General features: G+C 37.4%; 1 protein-coding gene and 1 long non-coding RNA gene across 4 annotated transcripts in view; both read right to left on the reverse strand.

Annotated features, from left to right (window-relative positions):
- The window catches only part of mcf2l2 (MCF.2 cell line derived transforming sequence-like 2), a 110776-nt gene extending 88531 nt beyond the window's left edge, over window positions 1-22245 (reverse strand). For all 3 annotated transcript variants that reach the window (XM_032572508.1, XM_032572507.1, XM_032572506.1), the window contains exons 1-15: window positions 22128-22245; window positions 20380-20463; window positions 15884-15998; window positions 14051-14141; window positions 8615-8728; window positions 8079-8195; window positions 6715-6864; window positions 6416-6540; window positions 6201-6315; window positions 4563-4682; window positions 3189-3380; window positions 2509-2700; window positions 2243-2429; window positions 1682-1782; window positions 1262-1350 (exon numbers count right to left, since the gene is read on the reverse strand). In XM_032572508.1, coding sequence (XP_032428399.1) covers window positions 1262-1350; window positions 1682-1782; window positions 2243-2429; window positions 2509-2700; window positions 3189-3380; window positions 4563-4682; window positions 6201-6315; window positions 6416-6540; window positions 6715-6864; window positions 8079-8195; window positions 8615-8728; window positions 14051-14141; window positions 15884-15998; window positions 20380-20463; window positions 22128-22230 — 1895 coding nt within the window. In that variant the 5' untranslated portion in view covers window positions 22231-22245. The remainder of the gene's footprint in view (window positions 1-1261; window positions 1351-1681; window positions 1783-2242; window positions 2430-2508; window positions 2701-3188; window positions 3381-4562; window positions 4683-6200; window positions 6316-6415; window positions 6541-6714; window positions 6865-8078; window positions 8196-8614; window positions 8729-14050; window positions 14142-15883; window positions 15999-20379; window positions 20464-22127) is intronic.
- Window positions 9669-11948, reverse strand: LOC116726073 (uncharacterized). Its single transcript, XR_004340532.1, has 3 exons — window positions 11162-11948; window positions 10433-11061; window positions 9669-10109 (listed from the first exon to the last, which is right to left on the reverse strand). It is a non-coding gene; the product is annotated as an uncharacterized LOC116726073 (long non-coding RNA).
- Window positions 22246-23172: the final 927 nt, after the last annotated feature.

Genomic DNA, 23172 nt, shown 5'->3' on the forward strand with positions numbered 1-23172 from the left:
ATAACATTAGAAAGTATGAAATCTAATCTTTCCAATGACAGAAAATACATGGAAATCAAAAAAGTTATTTTCAAGTGTTTTGAGCACTAATAATGTTTCAGAGCTATTTGTAATTTAGAAGCATAATAAAAGAAATATAGACTTGGGTTGCTTTGGCAAAAAAGAACAGTTTCTTTCAGTCAGTAGATAGTCAGCATAGCTAGCGTGGGGCACAGCTCTGCTCACCGCCTTGGCACTGTCATATCACATTCAACACAGCAACCTAGATCTGCATGCCTGTGGCATACTGTGTATTGTAATAAGAGTTCAAAAACCCAAGTCCTGCAATTCACCCTGAGAAACTTTCCAACAGTATCTTCAGGTTTTTATTTTTAGTGACCCGTTGTTAAGTCATTCATCCATTATTATTTTTAAACAATCCTTTGGTAAGCCAGCTGCAGCGTCGCACTTTAAGCGCACATCACAGCAAATAAACAGTTGTTTTCATGCAGTATCTCATCGACCACTAGGGGGCGTCCAATGACAACCTAGTGATCTGGGGACCACAGTTTAAGACTGGCCTCTAGGGACGAACAACATCGGGGAAATACTTTTTTGCTTTTAATTTATTTCTTACTGGAAATTCCTTTTAATTCTTTGTGTTTTGATATTGTTTAACAGTTTAGCATGAAATCCTTCTCTCAAATTCTTTTGATTAACAACATTGATGAATTACATCATCTCTATGCAAAAAATAGAGAACATATTTTCCCAAGGACCTACTTTCTGCTCTTTTTTTATATTAGCACATGTTCAACAGGCGTCTCCATCCTTGCTTAAGACAACATGTCCTGTTTCACTGAGATCCTGAAGGTCATGCAGACTGGGGCTGTTTGCCCTAACAATACCCCCTTCCCCCCTGTCACTCCCATGTACTTAAACCCACCACTGAGATTAGAATCAAGACTCGAAATGAATCAGTTCAACAACATAGCTCTGCTGAATAATCTGGCTGAAAAATCGTGTTTTCCCATCATGTGTCATGAGGTTGGAGGAGCTGTTAGTACAGACCAGAAATGGCTGACGTGGCTGTCACTGATTTATTCTTGCTGACTTTACCTTGTTTTTAAAAATAGCTATAAACCAGAGAAAAACTTAGAAAAGTTTTTACTTAACAAACATTGTTAGAAAGTTTGAATTTCTTCTTCATTAATATAATGGTCTGATGACATCAGCACCTGGGGTCAATGGAGTGCGTGCTGACAGCAGCGTTTCTTCTTACCTGCGTCTATTGGACAGGCTCTCCTCACTCTCGTTTGATACAGCAACATGGGTGGAGCCTCCCTGGCTTTCCTCATGCATCACCTCAATCTGGGAGAAATATAAACACACAAACACTTACACATAGTTATGGATTGATCTTTTACTAGTGTAGGATTTTTTTATGATTATAAGATGACCATAGCATAAGAAAACTGGATTTAAATCCAGTTTTAAATTCTTGGATAAAATCTTGGTCTACTACTAGAGTTCATATACTGTATATGTGTGTGTATGGGATGTGGTTGCTAAAATGACATCATTTCACCTTGTGGTGCCACACAGACCTCATTGACCTTAATTGACATTAAGGTCAATGTCATTGTCATCTGTTCTGTTTCGTTGCATCATGGGAAGCTGTATACTGTAAGTGATGAAGTACCTTGATGCCCTTGGTCTTGCGTATGTTCTTCTTCTTGTTAGGATCTGCTTCAGCTGGCTGCTTGCCACTGTTTGAGTTATCAGAGAGCTTTCTAGCCAAGGCTGAAATTAAATGAACAAAGAAATTAATTATATTAAAGCCTTAATTGCATTCATGCTTTGGTTGAACTCAGGTAGTTGAAGTACAGTAAGAGTATCAATTAGCCTAATTCAAGGACAGTCTGTATAAGTTTACAGTCTGGGGCGGTAAACCTTTAAATCAGGGGTCTCAAACTCCAGTCCTCGAGGGCCGCAGTCCTGCAACTTTTAGATGTGCCTCTGCTGCACCACACCTGAACAGAATAATTAGGTCATTAAGGCTCTGGAAAACTGATCTACACAAGGAGGAGGTCATTAAGTCATTTCATTCCAGTGTTTTGTACCTGTGGCACATCTAAAAACTGCAGGACTGCGGCCCTCGAGGCCTGGAGTTTGAGACCCCTGCTTTAAATGGTCTGAATCTCATAGACAAGTTTTCTATTCATTTGCATGACTCCGTTGAATTGAAACATGTCCCACTCACGCTGTTGGCCCCCAGGAGTCCTGGCAGGGTTCTTTGGTGCGGGGCGTTTAGGAGACGACTCAGGCCGTGGGGCCACCGGCTGAATGGGTCTGGTCTGTTTGGCTGACAGCCTCTTCAGGCTAACACGTCGCTTCTCAAACATCTCTTGAACATCCTCCAGTCGCCTGAGTGCTTTCAGGACCCTGCCCTGCAAATGTACATTAAAATCAAATGTCTCAACATTATTTCTATTCAGAATTTAACTAATGGTTTTCTATGTATTGTACCTTTACATCCTCTGACAGGATAACCTCATACTGGTTGTGGAGGTTCCTCAGTTCTGTCACGTGGTTCTTTTCTGCCAACTCCAAGAAGTTTTCAATGTCTGTTAAAGCTGATTCTGCCCCTTCCTGTGACTGACACTTATCCACAGCTTGGGAAGCCAGTAGGTAGATGCCAGACTCACACCACTGGTTAACCTGAACACAAAAAAATACCAACAGGGTAGATGTGGGTCAGTTATTGGTGCCTTTGTAACGTTTCTTAAGCTCTAAGACAATAAGCAAATATTATTGACAAATCACTACTGCAGAATTACAGGCTAATTGCCAACCTTCCATTCATCAACAAAATTATTGAAAAAGCCATTTTAATAGTTAAATAGCTTCCTAACTATAACCAGGCACTTTGATGTCTCAAGTATTACACATGAACGTGTCAGACTTGAATCCAAACAGATGTCCCAAATGTAAACTTCCACACTAGATTAAACTAGTGGAATTCCTATATGAATGCCTTGAGTTTGAGTTAAAAGTTCTCTGTGTTCTGAACATTTTGTCTAGCAGTCATTTTCAAGCCTTGTGTCTGGACTAATTAAAGAATACATTTACATGCATTAAAACCAAACATCTGATTTGTTTTCTGAGACTGATGTTTCCAAAATGCATCAACCGTTTCACATCCATACCTTCTCAATACCCATGTGTACATGCAAAGACTTAGACAAGACATCAGACTTCTTCTTGGCTCCGTTGCTGAAATCATCGCAGACCCGCCGGAGCTCCACACACTTTGGCCGGATGGAGTCCACGGCGTAGTGGTCACTTTGGATGAGCTGGTCACCGTGCATGGCATGGAGCTGGGCCTTTTCTAGTGTGGGCTATAAAAATAAGTAAAATCAAAAGTATAGCAATAATAGTTAACTGACAATTTTACAAAAAATAATTTTGTAAGCATTTAAATCTGAGGTTTTGGAATAATGCTAATGAAAATTAAAACAGTTTTAACTGCACTGACATGTTGGGCAAATGTTCAAAACCTGGAAGATAAAGCACAACACCCTAGTTCTAAATCCTTCCATGGCTTCCTGGAGCTCAGAGAATAGACCATAAAATACTGAACAGCTTAGCACCACAACACATTAAAGATCTGCTGGTGTTGTATCAACCTTCCAGACCTCTCAGGTCTTCTGGTTCTGGTCTACTCTGCATCCAGAACCAGAACCAAACATGGAGAAGCACCATTCAGCTACTATGCACCACAAATTTCCAGAAAACTGTAGAACAACTGAAACACTGAGGCTAAAAACCCACCTGTTTAGATTTGTATTTGATTAATAACTGGAACATTGATCAATACATTTGCTTGATGTGTCACGATCTGTGTCACACATTTGTGTGTTTATTTTGAGTTTCTGTGTCCTTTGAGTCTCTGTGTTGTCCTGTCCTCCCCATGATTATTCCCAGGTGTTTTGTTCCCTGATTACCTCCTGTGTATTTAGTGTCACCTGTGTCTCTGTGTCTTTGTCAGGTCCTTGTCATATGCACCAGTCTGTCTTGCTGTCCCTTCGTTTAGCCTGTTTGCTACCGACGTTGAGCCCTGGCTTCCGTTCAGTCGTGCTGCCTGGTTTTGTGGACTTTTTGGACTTCATTATTAAAAATCATTTTCTCTTATCTACCTGGGTCATCTACGTCTGCCTCACCACCTTATACCACCGCATTTCATGACATGATGATGGCATTTGACAAAATGTAATGGTCTTTGCTCTTTCATAATTGGTGACTGACTGATGTAAAGCACTTTGAACTGCATTTTTACTGAATTGTGCTATAAACATAAGCTTGACATGACCACATGGTAACATCTGTACATCCACCTCTTTTTTGCATAGACCTAATACGGAACAGATTTTTGAATGTTTCTGTGATGGGATCTTCATCAGAACTCCCTTAAAAAAGAGAGGATTTATTTTAAAGGACTGTTTGTAGAAGAGAAAAAGAAAAGCATGTTGATGTAATGTTTTACGTATGTGTCCTTTTGTAGTTCTTTTGGGTTGACAGACCTGAACCTTTTCCTCAAGTGTTTTGAGCTCCTTTAGCAGATGTTCCACTCTGGCCACACAATCTCCAGCATCAGAAAGGCTTTTAAGGGAGTCCATCCGTGTGTCCAGAGTCACTTTAACCTGAATAAGAAAAGTTAGAAAAGATTCATGAAAAGCGTTCATGGATCTCCTATTCTTATTTGAACAGGTTGTTGTTGAAAATGAGAATTTGTTCTCAACCAACTTACCTGGTAAAATACAGGTTAACATACAGGTTAAGAAAAAATAAAAGCATGCCTTATATGTATGAGTGGACTGAATTGACTTTTTGTAAAGTCAATTCATAAAAATGAAAAAAATTAAGTTTGTTGCCCATTTACTCAGGCTATGATGCTTGCAAGACATCTGGGGCATCATGCATAAAGCGTGCATGTGCACAAAAAATGTGCGGCGCCAAATTTGAGCAACAATTCGGCATTAAAAAATTACTTCGCGTCAAAGTTTGCGTAAAAATACGCACACGTTTTCCCTGGCATGAAAATGTGCGGCAGCCACGCAAACTTTTTTTGTGGACAATATCAAACTACAAAGCGTCAAAACTCACCTAAATAAACTGAAATCTGACTACATTCAATGTTATTTAGACCAAGAAGTATCAAACCCGATGTTTTTCATGATTTTAATATTTTATTGTTTAAACGTAAACGATGAAACTGAACCGCATTTTTCCTCAGACAATAACATAACAAATGTAACAAAATAAAGAAAATAAAATAAAAGGCCTGATTGGCCTGTGCGCTGAAGCGCATGAAATGCATCTTTTGGGTAATTTCATTCTGACTGAAAAAGAAAACAGAATTGGATCAGCAGATTAACTCCAGACAGGTCAGGTTTGATTATTTTTAAGGTGATCAAGGTGTGTATAATCACACGTATTCAAGTAGTTGCGCAAACCCAAATCTGATAATGTCTATAAACGGGTGTTCTCTTACAGAATAACTGAATCTCTTTTTTTAAATCTTCCTGGTCACAAGTATCAGATTGTGTTCAGAAAGTCCAGCTAGCATGTTATAAGATATGACTATTCTCTGAGAACCACTAGTAAATATTAAGTCAATCTTTGTACTGCTTGATGAAGTAATTATTTTAGGCTTTTGAATTACTTGGACAAAATCAAATCTATCGGTTATTCTTCTAAGGTTCATTCTGTAAGATGTATTTCCCCAGTTTATGTTAAAATCTCCACAGATAATGGTCTCCCTGTTCAAATTACATTCTTCCAAGTAATTTTTCAAACCTATCATCAAAACTAATATTTGAAGAGAGAATGATAATAAATTACAATTATTGTGAAAAACATTTGAAGAGATAACATAATATTTAAATCTAAGCATTCTAATTCATAACCACTCAGCCACTGAATTTCCTGACACTGAGTGTTATTTTTTATAAATACAAAAATAACACTTGGTCACTTTTTATATAACAGATGTTCTAAATGTCTGTCCTGCCAAAGTCCTAAAGCACAAAACTTTAGAAAATGGGAGGAATCTTTTCTTCAAATCTTTCAGGGGTTTTATTCTTGAAGGTGTTTGAAGGGAGGACAGAAATTATGCAAATGTTGTTGGACAGAGGTTGCCATGCCGACAGAGGTTTTACCTCTCTGAAATCCTGTTCAAAATGGCGCAGCTGCAGGCACTGCTCCAGCTTCAGATGATGCTTACACCAGAACTGTTCGAAAGCATTCTCTGTCTCATCAAGCTGGGCCAGGAGTCTACAACAGAAAAGATCTACTTCACCAGACATATTTGGAAGGTGGACATTTTCCGAATATAGATTAAGATTAACAACACAACATAAAAAGTGTCAGTTACCTTTCTACCGTTGTCTGGTTCTCCATCTCGTCAGGTTTGAGTTTGTGGCTCTCCGATTTGGCTGTCTGGTCCTTGATGCAGGTAAACAAGGTGCTGCCTTGTCTTAAAGCTAGCCTCAGCTCCTCCTGTTTCAGAGGCATGAAAGCATGTAAATAGTAAACAAGGTAACTTGTAAAACATTTGTACGTCTACACATTCTCGCTGCTTTCCTTTCATGTAGGACATTTTATGGCATTTGTTAAGAGAACTTTAGTTGTATGAAATATTTGTCTTTTCATGTTCTAAACGTGCTGCCTAACCTTGAGGTTATTGTGTTTGTCAGTGTGCGCTGTGAGCAGGTCTTTGGTGCTCTGGACGTCATTGGGAAGCTCCGTCTCTGCCAGCTCCGACCCAAACCTCTGTAGCATCTGCGCTGTAGTTTTCACTGTCAAGGCAAAGTTTTCTATGGCCTAAAGAAAAACCCAGACACATTCTGAGACATAACTAACCATTGGACTTGCTAACCCCAGCAAAAGACATTTAATTTCTTTATAACCACGGAGCTATCAAAATATTAGCTTTAGCGCAAGATAAAAAATACGCATTAAACTGAGCATCAGAATATTACACAGTTTATGGGTTGCTCTACCACCACCCCACGAGAAACAACTAGAACCTTCTAAAATAGAAAGTTGGTTTTAAAGTGTATTGGTTCATGACTTGTCTATAGCTGTTTTGCCACGTAGCAACATGTTATTATAGTGCGTGAATGAAGTTTTCAGTAATGGTATTATTCAAGGTCTCGCTTCAGTACTGATGATTAGGAATCACTATAAAATCATGCCATTACTACATGGATGCAAAGATGTTAAATCAGCTAGTGAAGAATGTCAGGGCCCATATTCTAAAAGAATTCTAAAACGAAAAGCAGCTCCTACAGGCATCTTTTTTTTTGTTTTTTTAGAATTTTACCTTGGTGAGAGAAGTTATTCACAAAGTACCTGAGTCTTTAAGGTAGCTCCGAACATGATAAAATTCTAATCCATCCCCACCAGATCAGTGAAATGCTTCCCTAATAACAAACCCTCAAACACCAGTGACCTAAAAGAACTGGCAAATGACATAAAAGAGCCTTTTGGCGAACGAGACAGGGAGTTTTTGAGGAGTATATAGAAGCAGCTCAAAGCCAAGATTAGAAACAATGAGAAATACAGGAATTATTTGGAGAATAAAGTACAGAGGAACAATATCAGAGATTTGTGGTCAGGGATGAAGATCACAGGTTTCAAACAAAATGAGGATCAGATAAACGGACATTTATACTGTTAAAAATTTCAAGTACTTGTCTGTATATATTTTTGTAAATATTTGCACTATGTTTTGCACCATATGGTTGTCTGTGTGTGTTTACAAAACACTACTTCCCTCCAGCAGTCAATCTGGAAATCTAATCAAGCCTCATCATTAACCAACTCATAAGTAATCTTCTAAATAAATATCCATGTATGTAATATCTGTGACATATTTGTGCTATGAATTGTTTGAAAAGGGTTCCCCATAGTTGAAAGAACTAAACACACCATGACATTGTGCTCACCCAAGGCTGGGTTTTAGCTAGTTACCTACTTATGAAGTAGAACTTAAAGTAAAAATATAAATGATTTTATGCTCAATATTTACTCACAGTTCTGTGGTGTATCCACTGACTGTGAGAGTACTCAAGACTTCCTCCAAACTCCTGGGTCAGCTGGCTTTTATCCACATACCCATGAAGATCTGACAGAGAGTTCAGCATAACAATCTGAAAGAAAAGCACTACAATCATTTAAGTGTTCAGAACCACATCCTACATTATAGATGTTTTGTCACAAAAACATTTACCCTTTATGATAAAAATATACATTTAGTTATGTCTGGGAATTAAAGACATAGCAATGTAATGTGCAGTAACAATGGGTAAAACTAAATATTTTAAGTTTAGAGCATGTGGTGCTTTAGTTTAACCTTGTTTCTATTGTAATAGAGGTCAGTCAATGATTAAATATAGTAAAAATCAGAAAAAAACAGTAAGTCAAAGTGAAAAGTCTGTCACTTTTGGTGAAAAAAGTATTTTTTACAAAAGAATCTTAATTTTTTACCTACTGACAGAAGAAATACAAAATCTTCAGAAACCAAATAATTTTTCTTTCAAAAATGAATACTCAGTACAAATGTACACACCTTCATTTTAAAGTCATCCTTGTGGAGCTTTATTCCAATATCAGCTATTGTCCTCTGAAAGAATCTGGAAGGTCTCAGCACCAACACCAACTGGAGGTTTCCTGGAAATGCTCCCTGATAACAACACACAGAGGTGCATCATTGAGCTGTTTATTCTCTTTCTGCTAATTAAAGTTTTCTTCAGATTCCTGGTTGTAACCTGTCTGCTGTAGCAGGATACAGTTAAGGGCCCCATCCCAATACTCACTTCTACCCTTGTTCCGCCCCTGTGCCCTTCAAATGTGCGATCATATTGAAGGGTTTGAGTTCATAGTGTGTCTTAAATTGTCCACATCTGCCCTTCGCACCGCCCATTTTCAATCCTATTTCTGCTCTTATGCTGAGTCTGCTTCCATGCGGACTTCGGCAAAGTGTATTACCCACAGTTCATGTGACGTTTTGAGTTAGAAGGCAGAATTATGGCAGTGTTTAATTTTTTTCCATCTTTATAGAAAATTCAAAGAAAACAGTATGTCATGACACACATTACCCACATAGCACAATATGAGTGAAACAATATTAAAACAATGTCAGGCAGAAACATTGAATCTACGTTGAAGCCTGGCATCGAAACGGAATTGAAAGTGGTCGGTGACTTACATGTTGAATCAACATTAGGGTTTCAACCATAACTGACACTATATCAATGTTGATTCAACCATTAACTGCATGTGGATCAACATGCACATTTAGGTGGATTTTATATTGAATCGGTTAGGAATCAACATTGATTCAGCCATCATTTGAATGTGGATCTGGGTGCAGATTTTTGTTGATTTAACATTGAATCAGTTAGAAAACATTTATTCAACCATCATTTGAATGTGGATCTGCATGCATATTTGTGTTGATTTTATATTAAATCAATGTTAGGAAACAATGTCGATTCAACTATCATCTGAATGTGGATCTACATGCACATTTGGGTTGATTTTATTGAATGAAAGCTAAGAAATCAATGTTGATTCATGTAAAAAAAAAAATTTGGTCTGATAGGTTTACATCACAACATACCACTAAAAGTTTCTTCACTGGTGTTAACCACAATTTTATTGGAAGATGATAGGTATCACAGGTATATGTTGTTCAAAATTATCATACATCAACACATTTCCAAAAATCTGTTTACAAAAGGCTAAAAATGACATGGCATTAATATAACATTTTATTTACAAAAACAGGGATAGATTTTTAAATATATTTGATTCCTTTTTGATTGTCAGAACAACAGTCAATTGTCTATGGAAGAACAGCATCCAGGAGGTTAAGCCTTGTACCATTTGAACTTGTACCATGAACATATGGTACAAGTTGGGGTAACCAAAGTTTGACTCTGGTTGGCATCACTTTGGTTCCATGATGCCTTCCTCCCGTTCTGGCACATAATGAAGTCATTTCTTGACAGTTTTACTGTAGTCCTCGACAGTCAGCTTTGGGTTAAATTTCCAAGCAGCACCTGAAAAACAGAAAAATAAGGCTGAGGAAGGCACCGGTCAGAAAGATGATAAACATTTCAAAAGTTTTGAAAGACATTGAAATATTAAATAGTGTACTGGTTATAGGTCTGAGAACAAACACAAACCATATGGTTCCCCATGTACACACAGTTAAATTAATAAGGACACGCTAATGAATATTCATTAATATTTATCTTAATGTTAGTTGACATATATAATTACATTTACCTATCAAGCTTCAGCATAGTGTAGCATTTATGATGCCGCACTCATGTTAAAATGAAGGAATCAATATTTAAAATAAAGGGCTGTAGGGGCGTACCATGGTGGCGTAGGGGATAGCGAGACCCATGTTTGGAGGCCTTGAGTCCTCGACACAGCCATCACGGGTTCGACTCCCGGACCCGACAATATTTACCGCACGTCTTCCCCACTTTCCTTCCTCCTTTCCTGTCAGCCTACTTTCATCTAAGGGACACCAGAGCCCACAAAAAAAAAAAAAAATGGCTGTTTATCAGAAAAATTAAAGATAAAACTCAAGGAGGATCAGGGTTGACTGAACACACCAGAGACAGAAAAATAGTGCAAAAGGTGATTTGTACTGTAGTTGGAAAAATATTTACAGTATGTATAGTATAAACATCCATCAAATAACTGGTTCAATCTTCCATTAATCACAAACATTTCCAAATAAGTTTATTAAATCCATTCAAAAATGTTCATATGCTGATAATGATCCCACACAATAGTTCAATTCAGTTTCACCAGTTACAAATCCAAGAATAAACAGACTGAATCAGTCGTTAGCAGGTTTAAATCAGTGTTTCACCTGCCTTAGATGTTTTAGGTGTTTCCCTTCTGCCACACCTGGATTGAATCTGTGGGTGATTAACAGCCTTCTGGAGTTCTTGATGGCTGCAGAAGGTCATGCAATCATCTGAATCAGTTGTTCTGGAACAGAGGCACATGTTATGCTTAGGCATATTAGTAAGCACATCATAATAAAAAATGAAAAACAAGTGATTCACAATCACAAGAATTTACAGCTCACCTGCAGAAGCCAGCCTTGTACTTCCTTGACCACCATATGCTCTCCCAAACCAAACAATAGACCCCGCCCTACTTTTAAAAACTCAAATCCCACAAAATCTCATAGGATTTCATACTTAGGCCTAGAGTGGTGGGCAGGATAAAAAAAAAATACAAAGGGAGACATAACTTCAATTATTAAAAATATCTGGTTTGCCCCAAAATAACCAGGATTACTATAGGCACAAAACAATGCAGTTATTTTTCAATAAACACATTTAAGATAAAAGTAATATTGCCGAACTTACCAAAAAGTGCCCAGAGTAGAAATCAATTCAGAAGCCGGTTGCAAACAAGCCAGCAGCAAAGTGGCTGTTTGGTTGGGACAAACCACTAGGGTAAAACACGGGAGGCGGACCATTCCACTGCTTGTAGTGACTTGTAGATGTTTTTTGTATCAACACGTTATGCACAGTCAGTAATCATTTTTATAAACAAGAAATTGTACAGAAAGGAGTCACAACCCACTGTTCTCAACATGTAGTGCTTACTTCGAAACATGATTAACCCCCACCCAGTAATAAAATATTCCGACCCAGAGCTCAAAGAGAGCGAGGGTGGCAGGGGGAGGGGTGAAAAGTGGGGAAGGATTAGGGAGAAATGGGGAGATATGGGGATGTAGTGGCATCTACCCCCCAGGACGGGGGGTTGGGGTGGAACAAACAGCATACTTGGATTCAAAATTGATTAGCAGTTTTTCCCCATCACTGGTCCTCAAACTGACCTGCATGAGTGCAATTCAGCAAAACCCTGTTAATCAGCCATCAATTGAAATCATGTGTGCTGAAGTAGGGAAATGCCTAAAACTTGCAGGGCAGTGTGCCTTGAGGAGTAGTATGAAAAACACTGGATTATACATTGGCATTTCAATCAATAGAATTTGACCAGAAAACAACATTGATTCAATGACATATTTTCAACATTAGTTAATTGGCTAGAATTGGACAATTGTTTGATGGTTTATTCACCATCAGTCATCAACATTATCCATAAATTTAACCTTTGTGACCATAATTCAACATTGAAGTAACATCTTTTGCAAACAAGCCAACGGCGAAGTGGCTATGTGGTTGGAACATCCCAGTCATATAAATAGCGGGGGTAGACCGCACCACTCCTTGTAGTTGTAGATGTTTTTATGTCAATATATCACACACAAACAGTCAGTAATAATTTTTATGGACAAGTAAGAAAATGTGCAGAAAGGAATCACCACCCACTATCCTCAACAGTGCTTAATTTAAAACATGATTATCCCCATTCAAAAATAAAACGCTCTGACCCAGAGCTCCAATAAGGAGGAGAACAGGGGAAGTGATGTGACAAAACAGCATACATTAATTCAACATTGATCAGATGTTGATCATACATCAACATTTCATTCATTAGATTTCAACCACAAAACAACATTGAATCAATGACACATTTTCAACATTGGTTACTTGGCTACAATTGGATGATTGTTTGATGGTTGATCCACAGTCAGTTGTCGACCTCAACCAACAATCAACCATTCTGACTATAATTCAACATAGAATTACCATCATGTGCTATCTGGGTAGTAATGAAAAAGTTTGATATGATAAACTGAGCAGAAAAAAGAAGAAATAAAGAATAGTCACATACTTAGTTACTTTCCCTGTGAGGAAAGCAAAACAAAATGCTATAAAAACAAGACAAATTTCAAATCTTAAATTATGCTATCAACATATTGGTATAAAGATTGGGCTTTTGTGATGCTGCAATGTTTAAACACTCTTAAATAAAATTATTTCACCTTAAAAATGGAGGTGATTTTTAGAAAGGGGTATTTGTGAATAAAAACTAAGCCAGAGGATTAAATCATTAATATCATAACTTAACTACTTATTCGATGTTAGAGAACCAAATTTTATTATACTAAAACTTAAAAAATGGGGTAGATTTCTTGAACAATATATACTTTTGAAAATCTTTTTCAAAATATTCATGAAGTTGTAATTGAAAAAAGGTCCAGTGTCTCAAAATCTCAGCCACACAACACACAGAAATGTATTTATTTTTTTTAATTTCTTTTCCAAAACGTCATTGCCAGGAAAGCTTCATAGTTATAAATTTAATATCTTAAATTTTTGTGGGAATGGAAAACAAAGATATTTGGTTCTTATTTTCTTTAGCGATATCATTTATGAATTTTAAACAAATGCTTTCTTTTCAGACTAGAGGAGAAGAAAATTCTCCTCTAGTCTGACATTTTTCAGTCATAACAAAACACACTTGAACAGTCAAATATTTCCAGCAATAACTTAGGAAAGCAAAAATACCTTTACTGTACACTTAAAATAGATTTATTTTTTTGCAGTTGTTGTAGTTGTACTTTTTAGCAGCACAAATACCTAAACAGTGACCAGTTCCGCCATTTTGGATGACGAAGTTTCGACACAGGCGTTCTGTCCCAACTCTCAAATGTTTACATGCATGTAGCCTGCGCACTTGAACCCTTCTGTGCACTTTGAGTCCACACTTGATAGAGGGGTGACAGGTGCAGCCCTACGCCTGAGTATTGGAACCAGTTCTAGATCTGGCTTAGCTCTCTGCTGTTCCATTTTACCTTTCATCTGTCTGTTCCGATTACCATCTTGTTTTGGCTGTTTCTTGTATCAGTTCTAATGTTGTTTTGATCCTTTAACAGTTTGTGTTCACACCTCACTTTCTGCTCATGAAAGCTCAATGGAGTCTGGTTCATGTCTATCAAGTCCACTTTGTTCCCCAGTTTTGATTAATAGTAAATGTGGTAAACTTGCTCAGAAGTGTGACTACTGCTGTTTAAAAGTGTGTTTTCTTATGAGGTGGCGTTTGGAGGAGAACTCACAGCAATCCGGGATAGAGAGGCCTTCACTGAACTCCATTTATCCTTACGTCGATCGATGATGATGATAAAGCCGATACTGGCAGCATCCAAGCTGGAAAGAAATGATACAAAAGGCTTTAGAGTGGAATGTCTGTTATGTTCCCAAAGTCTGGAAAACATTTCCAAGTACTCTGAAAAAAAACCTAAAAAGGGACACATATCTTCAATCACAGGGATGAATTTCACTGAACATATTTTATTTCAAATGTAGTTCTCAGTACAGAAAGGAGGAAGGCAGCAGTTTTGTCAATCAAGCTTGTCTATATGCTGCTCATGGAGCTTATTGATTGGAATTTTGTCTCTTTTCAGTGAACCAGTTCCTGTGGCTCAGCTACCAAAGAAGAGCCTGCACTTCCGGCTCCCTAATGGATCTTAATTTGTCATCATTTGCCGTCAAATAGAAATGTTTTGCGTGATAAGTCTTTTTGCATTCAGTGTTCTCAATATGAGAAGCCTTATACTTTTCTAATTTTGTATATTTGTTCTGTTATGAAAACATGCATTCTTACTTTTGTATATTTTCATTTCAAAGTTTTAATTAACAAAAACAAATGAACAGTGGCGCAGTTGGTAGAACTATTGCCTTGCAGCAAGAAGGTCCTGGGTTCGATTCCCTTCCCAGCCAGGGGTCTTTCTGCACGGAGTTTGCATGTTCTCCCTGTGCATGCATGGGTTCTCTCCGGGTACTCCGGCTTCCTCCCACAGTCCAAAAACATGACTATTAGGTTAATTGGTCTCTCTAAATTCTCCCTAGGTGTGAGTGTGTGTGTGCATGGTTGTTTGTCCCGTCTGTCTCTGTGTTGCCCTGCGACAGACTGGCGACCTGTCCAGGGTGTACCCAGCCTCTCGCCCAGAACATTAGATGGAGATAGGCACCAGCAACCCTCCTGACCCCACTAGGAACAATGGTGTTAGGAAATGGATGCATGGATGGAAATGAACAAAGCACTGCAACCAAATCTATCAAACGGACAAATAATAATAATAATAATTTATTATTATATAATATTTTTATCTTCACCCACATTCACCCACTGTTTTCACATAATGGTACAGTCCCATATCCTCACCTGTGTTTGGCCACAAAGCTGCCATGCTAATTAAAACAAAGTTCTGTTGTGAGCAAAGCACTTCCACTGGGAGTGAGAACTGAGCAGCAAAAGAGGGAAAATGTGGGGAGAAGGCTCTTTCCTTTCAATTTTTCTTTCTCTCTCTCCCCACCTCTCTTGTGGTGTGATGCTCAGACTCTGCTGTTTGTAGTCCCACCCCTTATAATGAAAAACGACTCTCTGTGAGGAGACTGCTCACGTCATTGACTTCTAAGAGCCGAAATGTGCTTGACCACGCCATCACTGGAGCTGTGCTAATGGCGAAGAAAGCATCATTCCAAGAAAACTGTTCATCTGTCGTCAATGATGGCTATCCCAATTAGCCTGAGCACTCATGCCAGCCTTAAGTGTGGGGAAGGAACTGTAGCATAACAGAGAGCAAGGGGGAGAGTGTGAGCAGTGCATACACAAGCTTGATTGGCAGTGCTTAGACCCTCCTCCTGACTGTGAGTGGTTGTTTCTGACTGAGCTGTGTATTTCTGCAGATGGCAGTAGTACCACAGGGAGGAGGCAGAGGAGTTCAGTTTGTTCACAGATTATTTGTTTCATGTTATACTACCACCACATAGTGACAATTTAATAAATCAGTAAAAACATTTTTGTATATTACATATTGTAGTTTTAAAGAGTAAAACCTCTCTTTGACAAACATATGAGTCCTAAGTTTTCCTGTGTGTGGACTTACCTGGGTATGCTGGTCAGATAGGTGACTACATTAAGGAAATCTTCCTCTGGCACTTCATTGAAGCCTGAGCACTCTGGGAAAGTGATGATGGGGGCACCGTCCTTTCCTCGCCCTCCTGCAGCACAAAAACACCCATGTAATATTTATTGCCCTTTTTAATCTTTGCTTCATTGCAGTTCATTGCCAAAAATCATGCAAAAATGTTATCCTGTCAACAGAAATGACATGATGATGGTTCATTCCCAGCTGTGATTGTGTGAGAGGTAAAGGAGAACACACAGACTAACCATTGCTCCACAGTATTGACCTCGTAAACTATTATTAACAGTCTATTCTTGGGCACAAACAGTATATACTCCTTTAACCATGGAGCATTAAATCAAAACTTGAGTCATTCAGAGTCTGATTAAAAACATCCTCTAAATTCTAAATATCTCAACTGATTTAGAAAACTGTTAGTGAAATCAAACTGAAGTGAATTAGACTGCAACCTAACTCTTTACTTTGTATTCAAGTTAAGTATAGTCCCCACCTGAATTTAAATAAGCTAATAGGTACAAGCGTCCTATTGGATAATTACTGCAATGGGAGATTATTTTTCTGCTGGTAACAAGTTATTTAACCCCAGCTGATGTGACCATTAGCTTCTCAGTTCTTAAACAATCATAGGATACATCCTGTGGTTATGGAGAGGATGTGTGTCTGTTTAAGAAGGAATCATTGGCATCAAGCAGAGGAAACATTTAAGGAGATACAGAAACAACTAAACTTAGGTTGAGAACTGTCCAATGTATGATTAAAGACTGGAAGGATAGTGAGGAACCATCGTCTATGAATGTGGTCTGAAAAATATCTTGAAAGATTGTGATCAGTGATCATTTGAATGTTTGAAGTCAAATCAAAGAAAAATAACTGTCCAATTAAATGTTAGTCTGTGACCTTAATATTGGTGGCTACATTTATAATACACTATTTAAATTTCTTCTTTCATACTCCAAATTGTAACTAATTCAAATGCTACGTAACAAACACTGACTGTGCAAATATATTATGGATCAATTTTAGCTTAAAAACTAGGAAGTGCAGACATCTCACTTCAATTTGTCACTTTAAAACTTGCATTTCCAGTGAAAGAGGGTGGAACTCTAAACTGACACGTTGCAAGACGAATGGAAAGTGTGAGTCAGGTGGACTCACTTTAGAAGTAGTGCATAAGGTTTCCCTGAAAAGCAGCTCTGTTAATGTTTTGATGTCAGGTAATCACATGTAATTTCTATTCTCTGTATTAGTAGATGTAATGAACTATATCTGCTATTAGGATGTTAGTTTCAAAAGGTACTTTTAACCTGACAAATGAGCCTCATCAGAACACATACCCTATTCTTTTGAATATGACTGTATAACATCAAAGACATATCCAACTTGTGAATCTAAGCATCCCATTAAGCTGCTGTAAAGCTTATAGTGAAAACACATCAACGACACTTTCTGAACAAAATAGATGCTGAGCAAGGAACTTTTGCAAAACATTGTATTTAGCTGTTGTGAGAAAACTGAAGGAACAAGAGGCATTCTGGCAGAACCACAAACACAGCTGTGCCAGTTCTAACAGCACATCTGGAAACTCTGAGGGTGCCTAGACTAATTAGGGATGTGGAAGAACTTAGATTCCTGACCAGACTTAAAATTATAGTGGCATGGTGGCCTACCAAATTCAGTTGGACATCAAAAGCTGGGGAAGCTGAATTATGAAACACATGAAATGTATGTAATGGAGTGTAGAGCTACCATGTTGTACACACTTCCACCTGGAAGACAAATTATTAGCTGTAGAGGAGCATTTACAACCAGGAGCTCTGGACTCACTGCTGTTTATTATGTCTCTAAGAAGAAAACGTTAGAAGTCATCTTATTTGACCTGAAACAAAAATGCAAAGTACTAATCTAAAATTACATTTACTCAATCTAGAATATTCATACAGCTGATTTATTTTCTTTTAAAATTAAGGACCTAATAAAAAGTCTGCTTTAATCCATAGCTATTTGAACTTTTAGTTTGATTTATGATTCCGTTTTGATCATTTCCCTATTATTTATTTTCTTATATCTTATCATTTTGGTTTTTCTTTTGTGTCAGTTTATTTATTATGGATTTGTTTCTTTAGATTAGTGATTCTTCTGCTTATTGCTTATGTAGCCAAGTGAAAAAGTATGGTTTCATGGTGGCCACCAGAGGGCACTGTGTGTAAAGATGGAGCACTTAAAAGCCCCTTGAATTGCATTGTTGCTGAAAATGTTCTATATAAATATAATTATCTTACCTACCTATCTTACCTTACCTTCACTTTGCAGGCTTGTTACAGATAAAAAAGCTAAACGGAAAGAAGTAGTTTTCTGCAGTTTCCTGTGACATGATCATGTGACTACTGATTTTCTGCTGTCTTAAAGAAGGAAAATAGACCCGGAATTTCATCTTTATTGCAAAATCACTTGTTGATATTTTTTTGAGAAATGTGTAGGAAGGGAGAATTGATGTTTGTTCCTAGCAGTTAGTAATGGCCAAATGAAGCCTCGTGAAGCAATGAGGCTTCCCAGCTCATTGCTTCATTACCCAAAGGTTCATTTATTGTTGCTTCATTCATTGCTCACTAGTGACATCTGCTGTTACACTAAAACTATACCGTCCCGGTCATTCAAATAAATCATGCTTAAAAAAATATTAGAACACAGTAGTTAGGTTAGGTTAGGTTAGGTTAAACTTTATTAATCCCAAAGGGAAATTAAGGTTATCTGTTGCTCACACATTAATTCACATCCACACAACATTAAAATCGTACATCTGGAGACATCCATAAAAGATACAAGAATATAATAAATAAATACATTCCCACTAAAAGAAGTCTAGTAAAAGTGCTTAAATATGTTAAAATACTAGTTACCCCGTCTCCCTCCTAGTCTAGTGTATGCCGATATGTCACAATAACCTTTGTATCAAACCCATGGATGGTCTATTGAACACAATTTAATATGTCGTGATTTGTACTCAAAGTACAAATCACAACAAAGTTGGTAAAACACAGCTAAGGTTGTGTTTTCTTTTATTTTATGGACTGATCTGACAATAAAGATATTTGTTTTGGTGTCTTGGTGCAGTGATTGTTGGGGCAGACATAGTGTTTTGTGTTTGTAATTTCCTGAAAAATAAAAATTCTTCTAGTTTTATTTTTATGGTACTTCTTGTTCTGATTCTTCATAGGTACCTACTAAGGCTGAAACGATTCCTCGAATGATTCGAGTACCTCGATAATTAAAATTCCTCGAGGAAAATTTACCTGCCTCGAAGCTTTGTTAATTTATGTTTTATTATTTAGCGCACCGTGTCTATGGAGTTAAATTTGTTTCACAATTATTCAAGCAAAAAAAAGTCAAAAAGAGTGTTATTCAAGCAAAAAAAAATCACGTCAAACAAAAAAAACTTATAAGTTGGATTCCATTATAGTTATATATAATGTTAGTTTTATATATATAGTTATATACAGTATAAGTTATATAATAATATAACTGATGGATTCCATTATAATTCCATTCATTTGGAGATATAAAGTGAATTGAATATCTGAACATTATGTACAGAAATCAAAGGAACAGGAAGCATTAAATCTCCCTTGTTTCTAGCCCTGTTACTGGGCGGCTAACATGAGGGTAATGGTGTATTGACAGTTGAGTCATGCTAAAAGCTCTTCTGCAGCTTGCCCTCATGGCTGCCCACTGAGCAAAGACTTAGCAACAGGGGTCTCTCTTACGCTTCCAGACCTCTGTCCTCCCATAAAGGAGAACACCTGACCTTATTTAGTTCAGTAAAAATAGTTTTGCAAACTTCTTAATGCTTTGGTGCATGTCCCCAGCTGGCACAATCATGCCATGTCATTTACAGACGTGGTTTTTAAGGAATGGATTTGTGGTGGAATTACACCTCTAAAAAACGTCTCTGTTCATTTGAACAATTACAATGTTTTTTTTTCTTTGTGATGGTTGTGTCCCTGTCTTTAGTATATGTTAAAATTTAAAATCTATAAATAAAGTTTAAAAATAAGTGTGCACGCAGTTTAATCTATAGCCAGAATGGCTTCTCAAAGGAGTTTACTCACATAAGTCCTGAATTCTCACTCTTATACCTCATTCTGTATTTTCTACAAGAAAACCCAGTTCAACAAGCTTACAAAGGTCTAGTTTTCAGGTTTTTGTCATTTTCTCCTAGCATTAGCTTGGCCAGCAGAATTTGCAGATTTTCCACACCTGGAAATATTACAAGAGGTCTTGAATGTTATCATTTCTTAAATTAGAGAAATGTATTTCTAATTGTCTTACTAATAGCCTTATACCTTTTCCTAGATTGATTGGTGGCAACATTTACTTCACTAAGACCATAAATAAGTTACTTCCCTTATGGTATTGCACACCATATCAGAATGGGACAGAGAGGGTTAATGATCTACCTGAAAGTAAGGCAAACTGCCGATGAAGCTGCTCTATGATGTCCACAGCCAGCAGGGGCCTGATCTCCTGTTGCATGATTTCATCTGAAACAAAAGACACTGATCACATAAATGGTAAGCAATAACAGTTGCATGGATTAGTTTAATTAGTCATAGTTCATGTTCAGTATGGAGGGCTTGAAGACAAGTTATCAAACAAGTAAACTGAAAAAAAATCAAAAACAGCACTTATTACTGATGACAACAAAATATTTTTCACACTGTTTTAAATCGTCCCCAGATAGAATCCAGCATCAGCTCAGAAAGGAGAGATCTCAGACTGTGGGTACAATAAATCAAGTATTGGGAAAGCATAAAAATAGGTCAACACTTCTGGTCTGATTCAATGAGATGAGTTTGCTGAATGGAAGAATGTCTTCTATGGTAGATGAAGCTATTCATCATGCCCTATTATAAATACTTGAGTCTAAACATACAACCTCAGATGTAGGAAAGATCATGAGAGGGTTTTTTTGTGACATCGCTCCAACTTGTGCCTCAATTCAATTCAAGCTTTATTAAAGACACAGAGTCTTGTCTGTAGTCTTCTGGTGCTTTTTTGTCAAATAAGATGAAAACCGGAAATCAGATCAGGTCTTTATACGGATTTGTGTGTTGAAGGACAGACCCAAATGTAGGAAGGAGCTGGTAACATGGATCATTTTGAAGGTTTTAATGAAAAAATGAGAAAACAAAAACTTACAAAGATCAATGGAGTTACAGCAAAACCATAAATTCTGGGGAAAGAAACTAGAAGGAGACACATGGAGAAAACGGGAAAGTGACAGGAAATGACAACCGACAAGTAGTAACTGAAGATGAAAGACTTAATTACTAAGGAGGTTGAATGCTATACAAAATACCTAGGCTGATGAGCTAACAGGGTGCAGGTGTGAGGGAAGGGAACAGGAGACAAAATGAGGAGAAGGAGAGAAAACGTGGCAAGAGGGTGAGGGAGTACACAGGGGAACAGGAAATAAATCTAACACTAAAGACGACTAAAGAAACATAATTAAACTAGAGTAACAGAGAATAACTAGAAAAAAAATAAACATAAGGATCACCAAGGAAGAACTGAAGTGGAAATGAGGCAGAACTAATAGAAAAAATTAAGTAACACCAAAAATGATAAAATCCTAAATCAAACTCAAACAATCCCAGTTCCTAACAGTTTTGTATTAAATGTAATTATTTTTGGGCTGCCCTTTCTGAACTTATCCCCTTTTACTGGAGTTAATATGATATATAGAAAGACAAGTAGAACAAAACCAAGTAGAGAAAAAGCCTTAAGACCAAAGTGGTAAAACCATACTGGTTTCTGACAACCCAAAGCTCAAAGTTCTGTGGGCAGTGAACAAAACAGCTTTTGTCATTGAGAATAAAGACATAATTCTCCTGACTTCACTGTATTTGTCTGAAACATTGATAGGTTGTGTACTGATGGGGTGGAGAAAGTTAGGAGAAGAGCACATGGCCTTTAATAATCAATGTACCTCTGTTCATAGCTTAGTCTGCTGACATACCAGGGCGGTTCAAAACACAGCCCTTCATCACAGTCTGGGCTGTTTAGACATGCTTTGTATACTTTTGCAGCTTTATTAACCAGTGATCATATGCACAAAAAATGTATCCTCCACCCAACAAGGGACTTTTAATATTTAAAGCTGCTGTTTACTTGATAATTGTAAACAAAAATGTGTAATAAGTACCAAATCTCCAGGTAGATGTATCACATGATATAATGTTTGTTCCGTTTTCAGTAGCACAGGTCTTATTAGAATTCATCTGGAAGTAGAGAAACAAGGCAGACATTTTTACAAATCTGTATTTTACACAGACAAAAGATCTAAAAACTCTGGACAGAAGCATATTTGTAAGACAAATATGCAGAGATAAACTGTGTATGCCAGAGGCAAAGTGAAGTTATGGTAATACTCTATAGGCATTTCAACTTTAAGCACAGAGTCACTGAGGTGACTACAAAAACAATAAAAAAGAAAAAAAACTAATATCATCTCTGATATGTACACTGAACAAAATGAATCTTGCTGACTGGGAGCTGACAGCACTTTGAAGAGTTATGGACAAGACTCTTTAGAGCACATCTGGTTCAAAAATGTATTCCAAACTTTGGCTGAAGTGGCGCATTTAATCAGACTACAGGACATACAGAACAGAGAAAACTAAAGAGAACTATGTTGGGTTTATCTACTGTTTAAATTGAGGAGTAAACACTTTACCCTGTAAAAAAAAGAAAGTAATGAGTTAATTAGACCATAACAAGCGCACACTAAATGGCATGCGGGTCTCCCTTATTCTGCTCCAGATGCAGAGATAGGATCCTTTCAATCATCGCAGAAGATTTGCACTTGACTCAACCCAGGTTACAACAAAATGCAAAATGGAGCAGCAAAATGTTAAACAAAAACTGGGAAAAGTTGCACTTCTTATTCAAATGGTGCTCTAAAACAAAAGCAGTAAAATCTTAAATAAATTATTATGTCATGTTTGTTATGTCTGTACCTCAGGCTCGAGCCTGTAACTAAATTTAATCAGTTTGGTTGGATCAGGCTCAGATACAATGTCTATGGACTTGGTCTGGGTCGGTTTGAATTGTTTTTAGGTTAGATCTAAACTCTAGAGCAAATTTCTCCTCTAGATGCAAACCAGGAGCAAGTTGTGAGGCTTCAGACGCCAATAGGTGAAGTGCTGATGGGGTCTCATAATTTAAGTGGAGTCAATTAATTTCATTGT

Source organism: Xiphophorus hellerii, chromosome 9, assembly GCF_003331165.1.
Source record: "Xiphophorus hellerii strain 12219 chromosome 9, Xiphophorus_hellerii-4.1, whole genome shotgun sequence".
Lineage (NCBI taxonomy): Eukaryota > Metazoa > Chordata > Actinopteri > Cyprinodontiformes > Poeciliidae > Xiphophorus > Xiphophorus hellerii.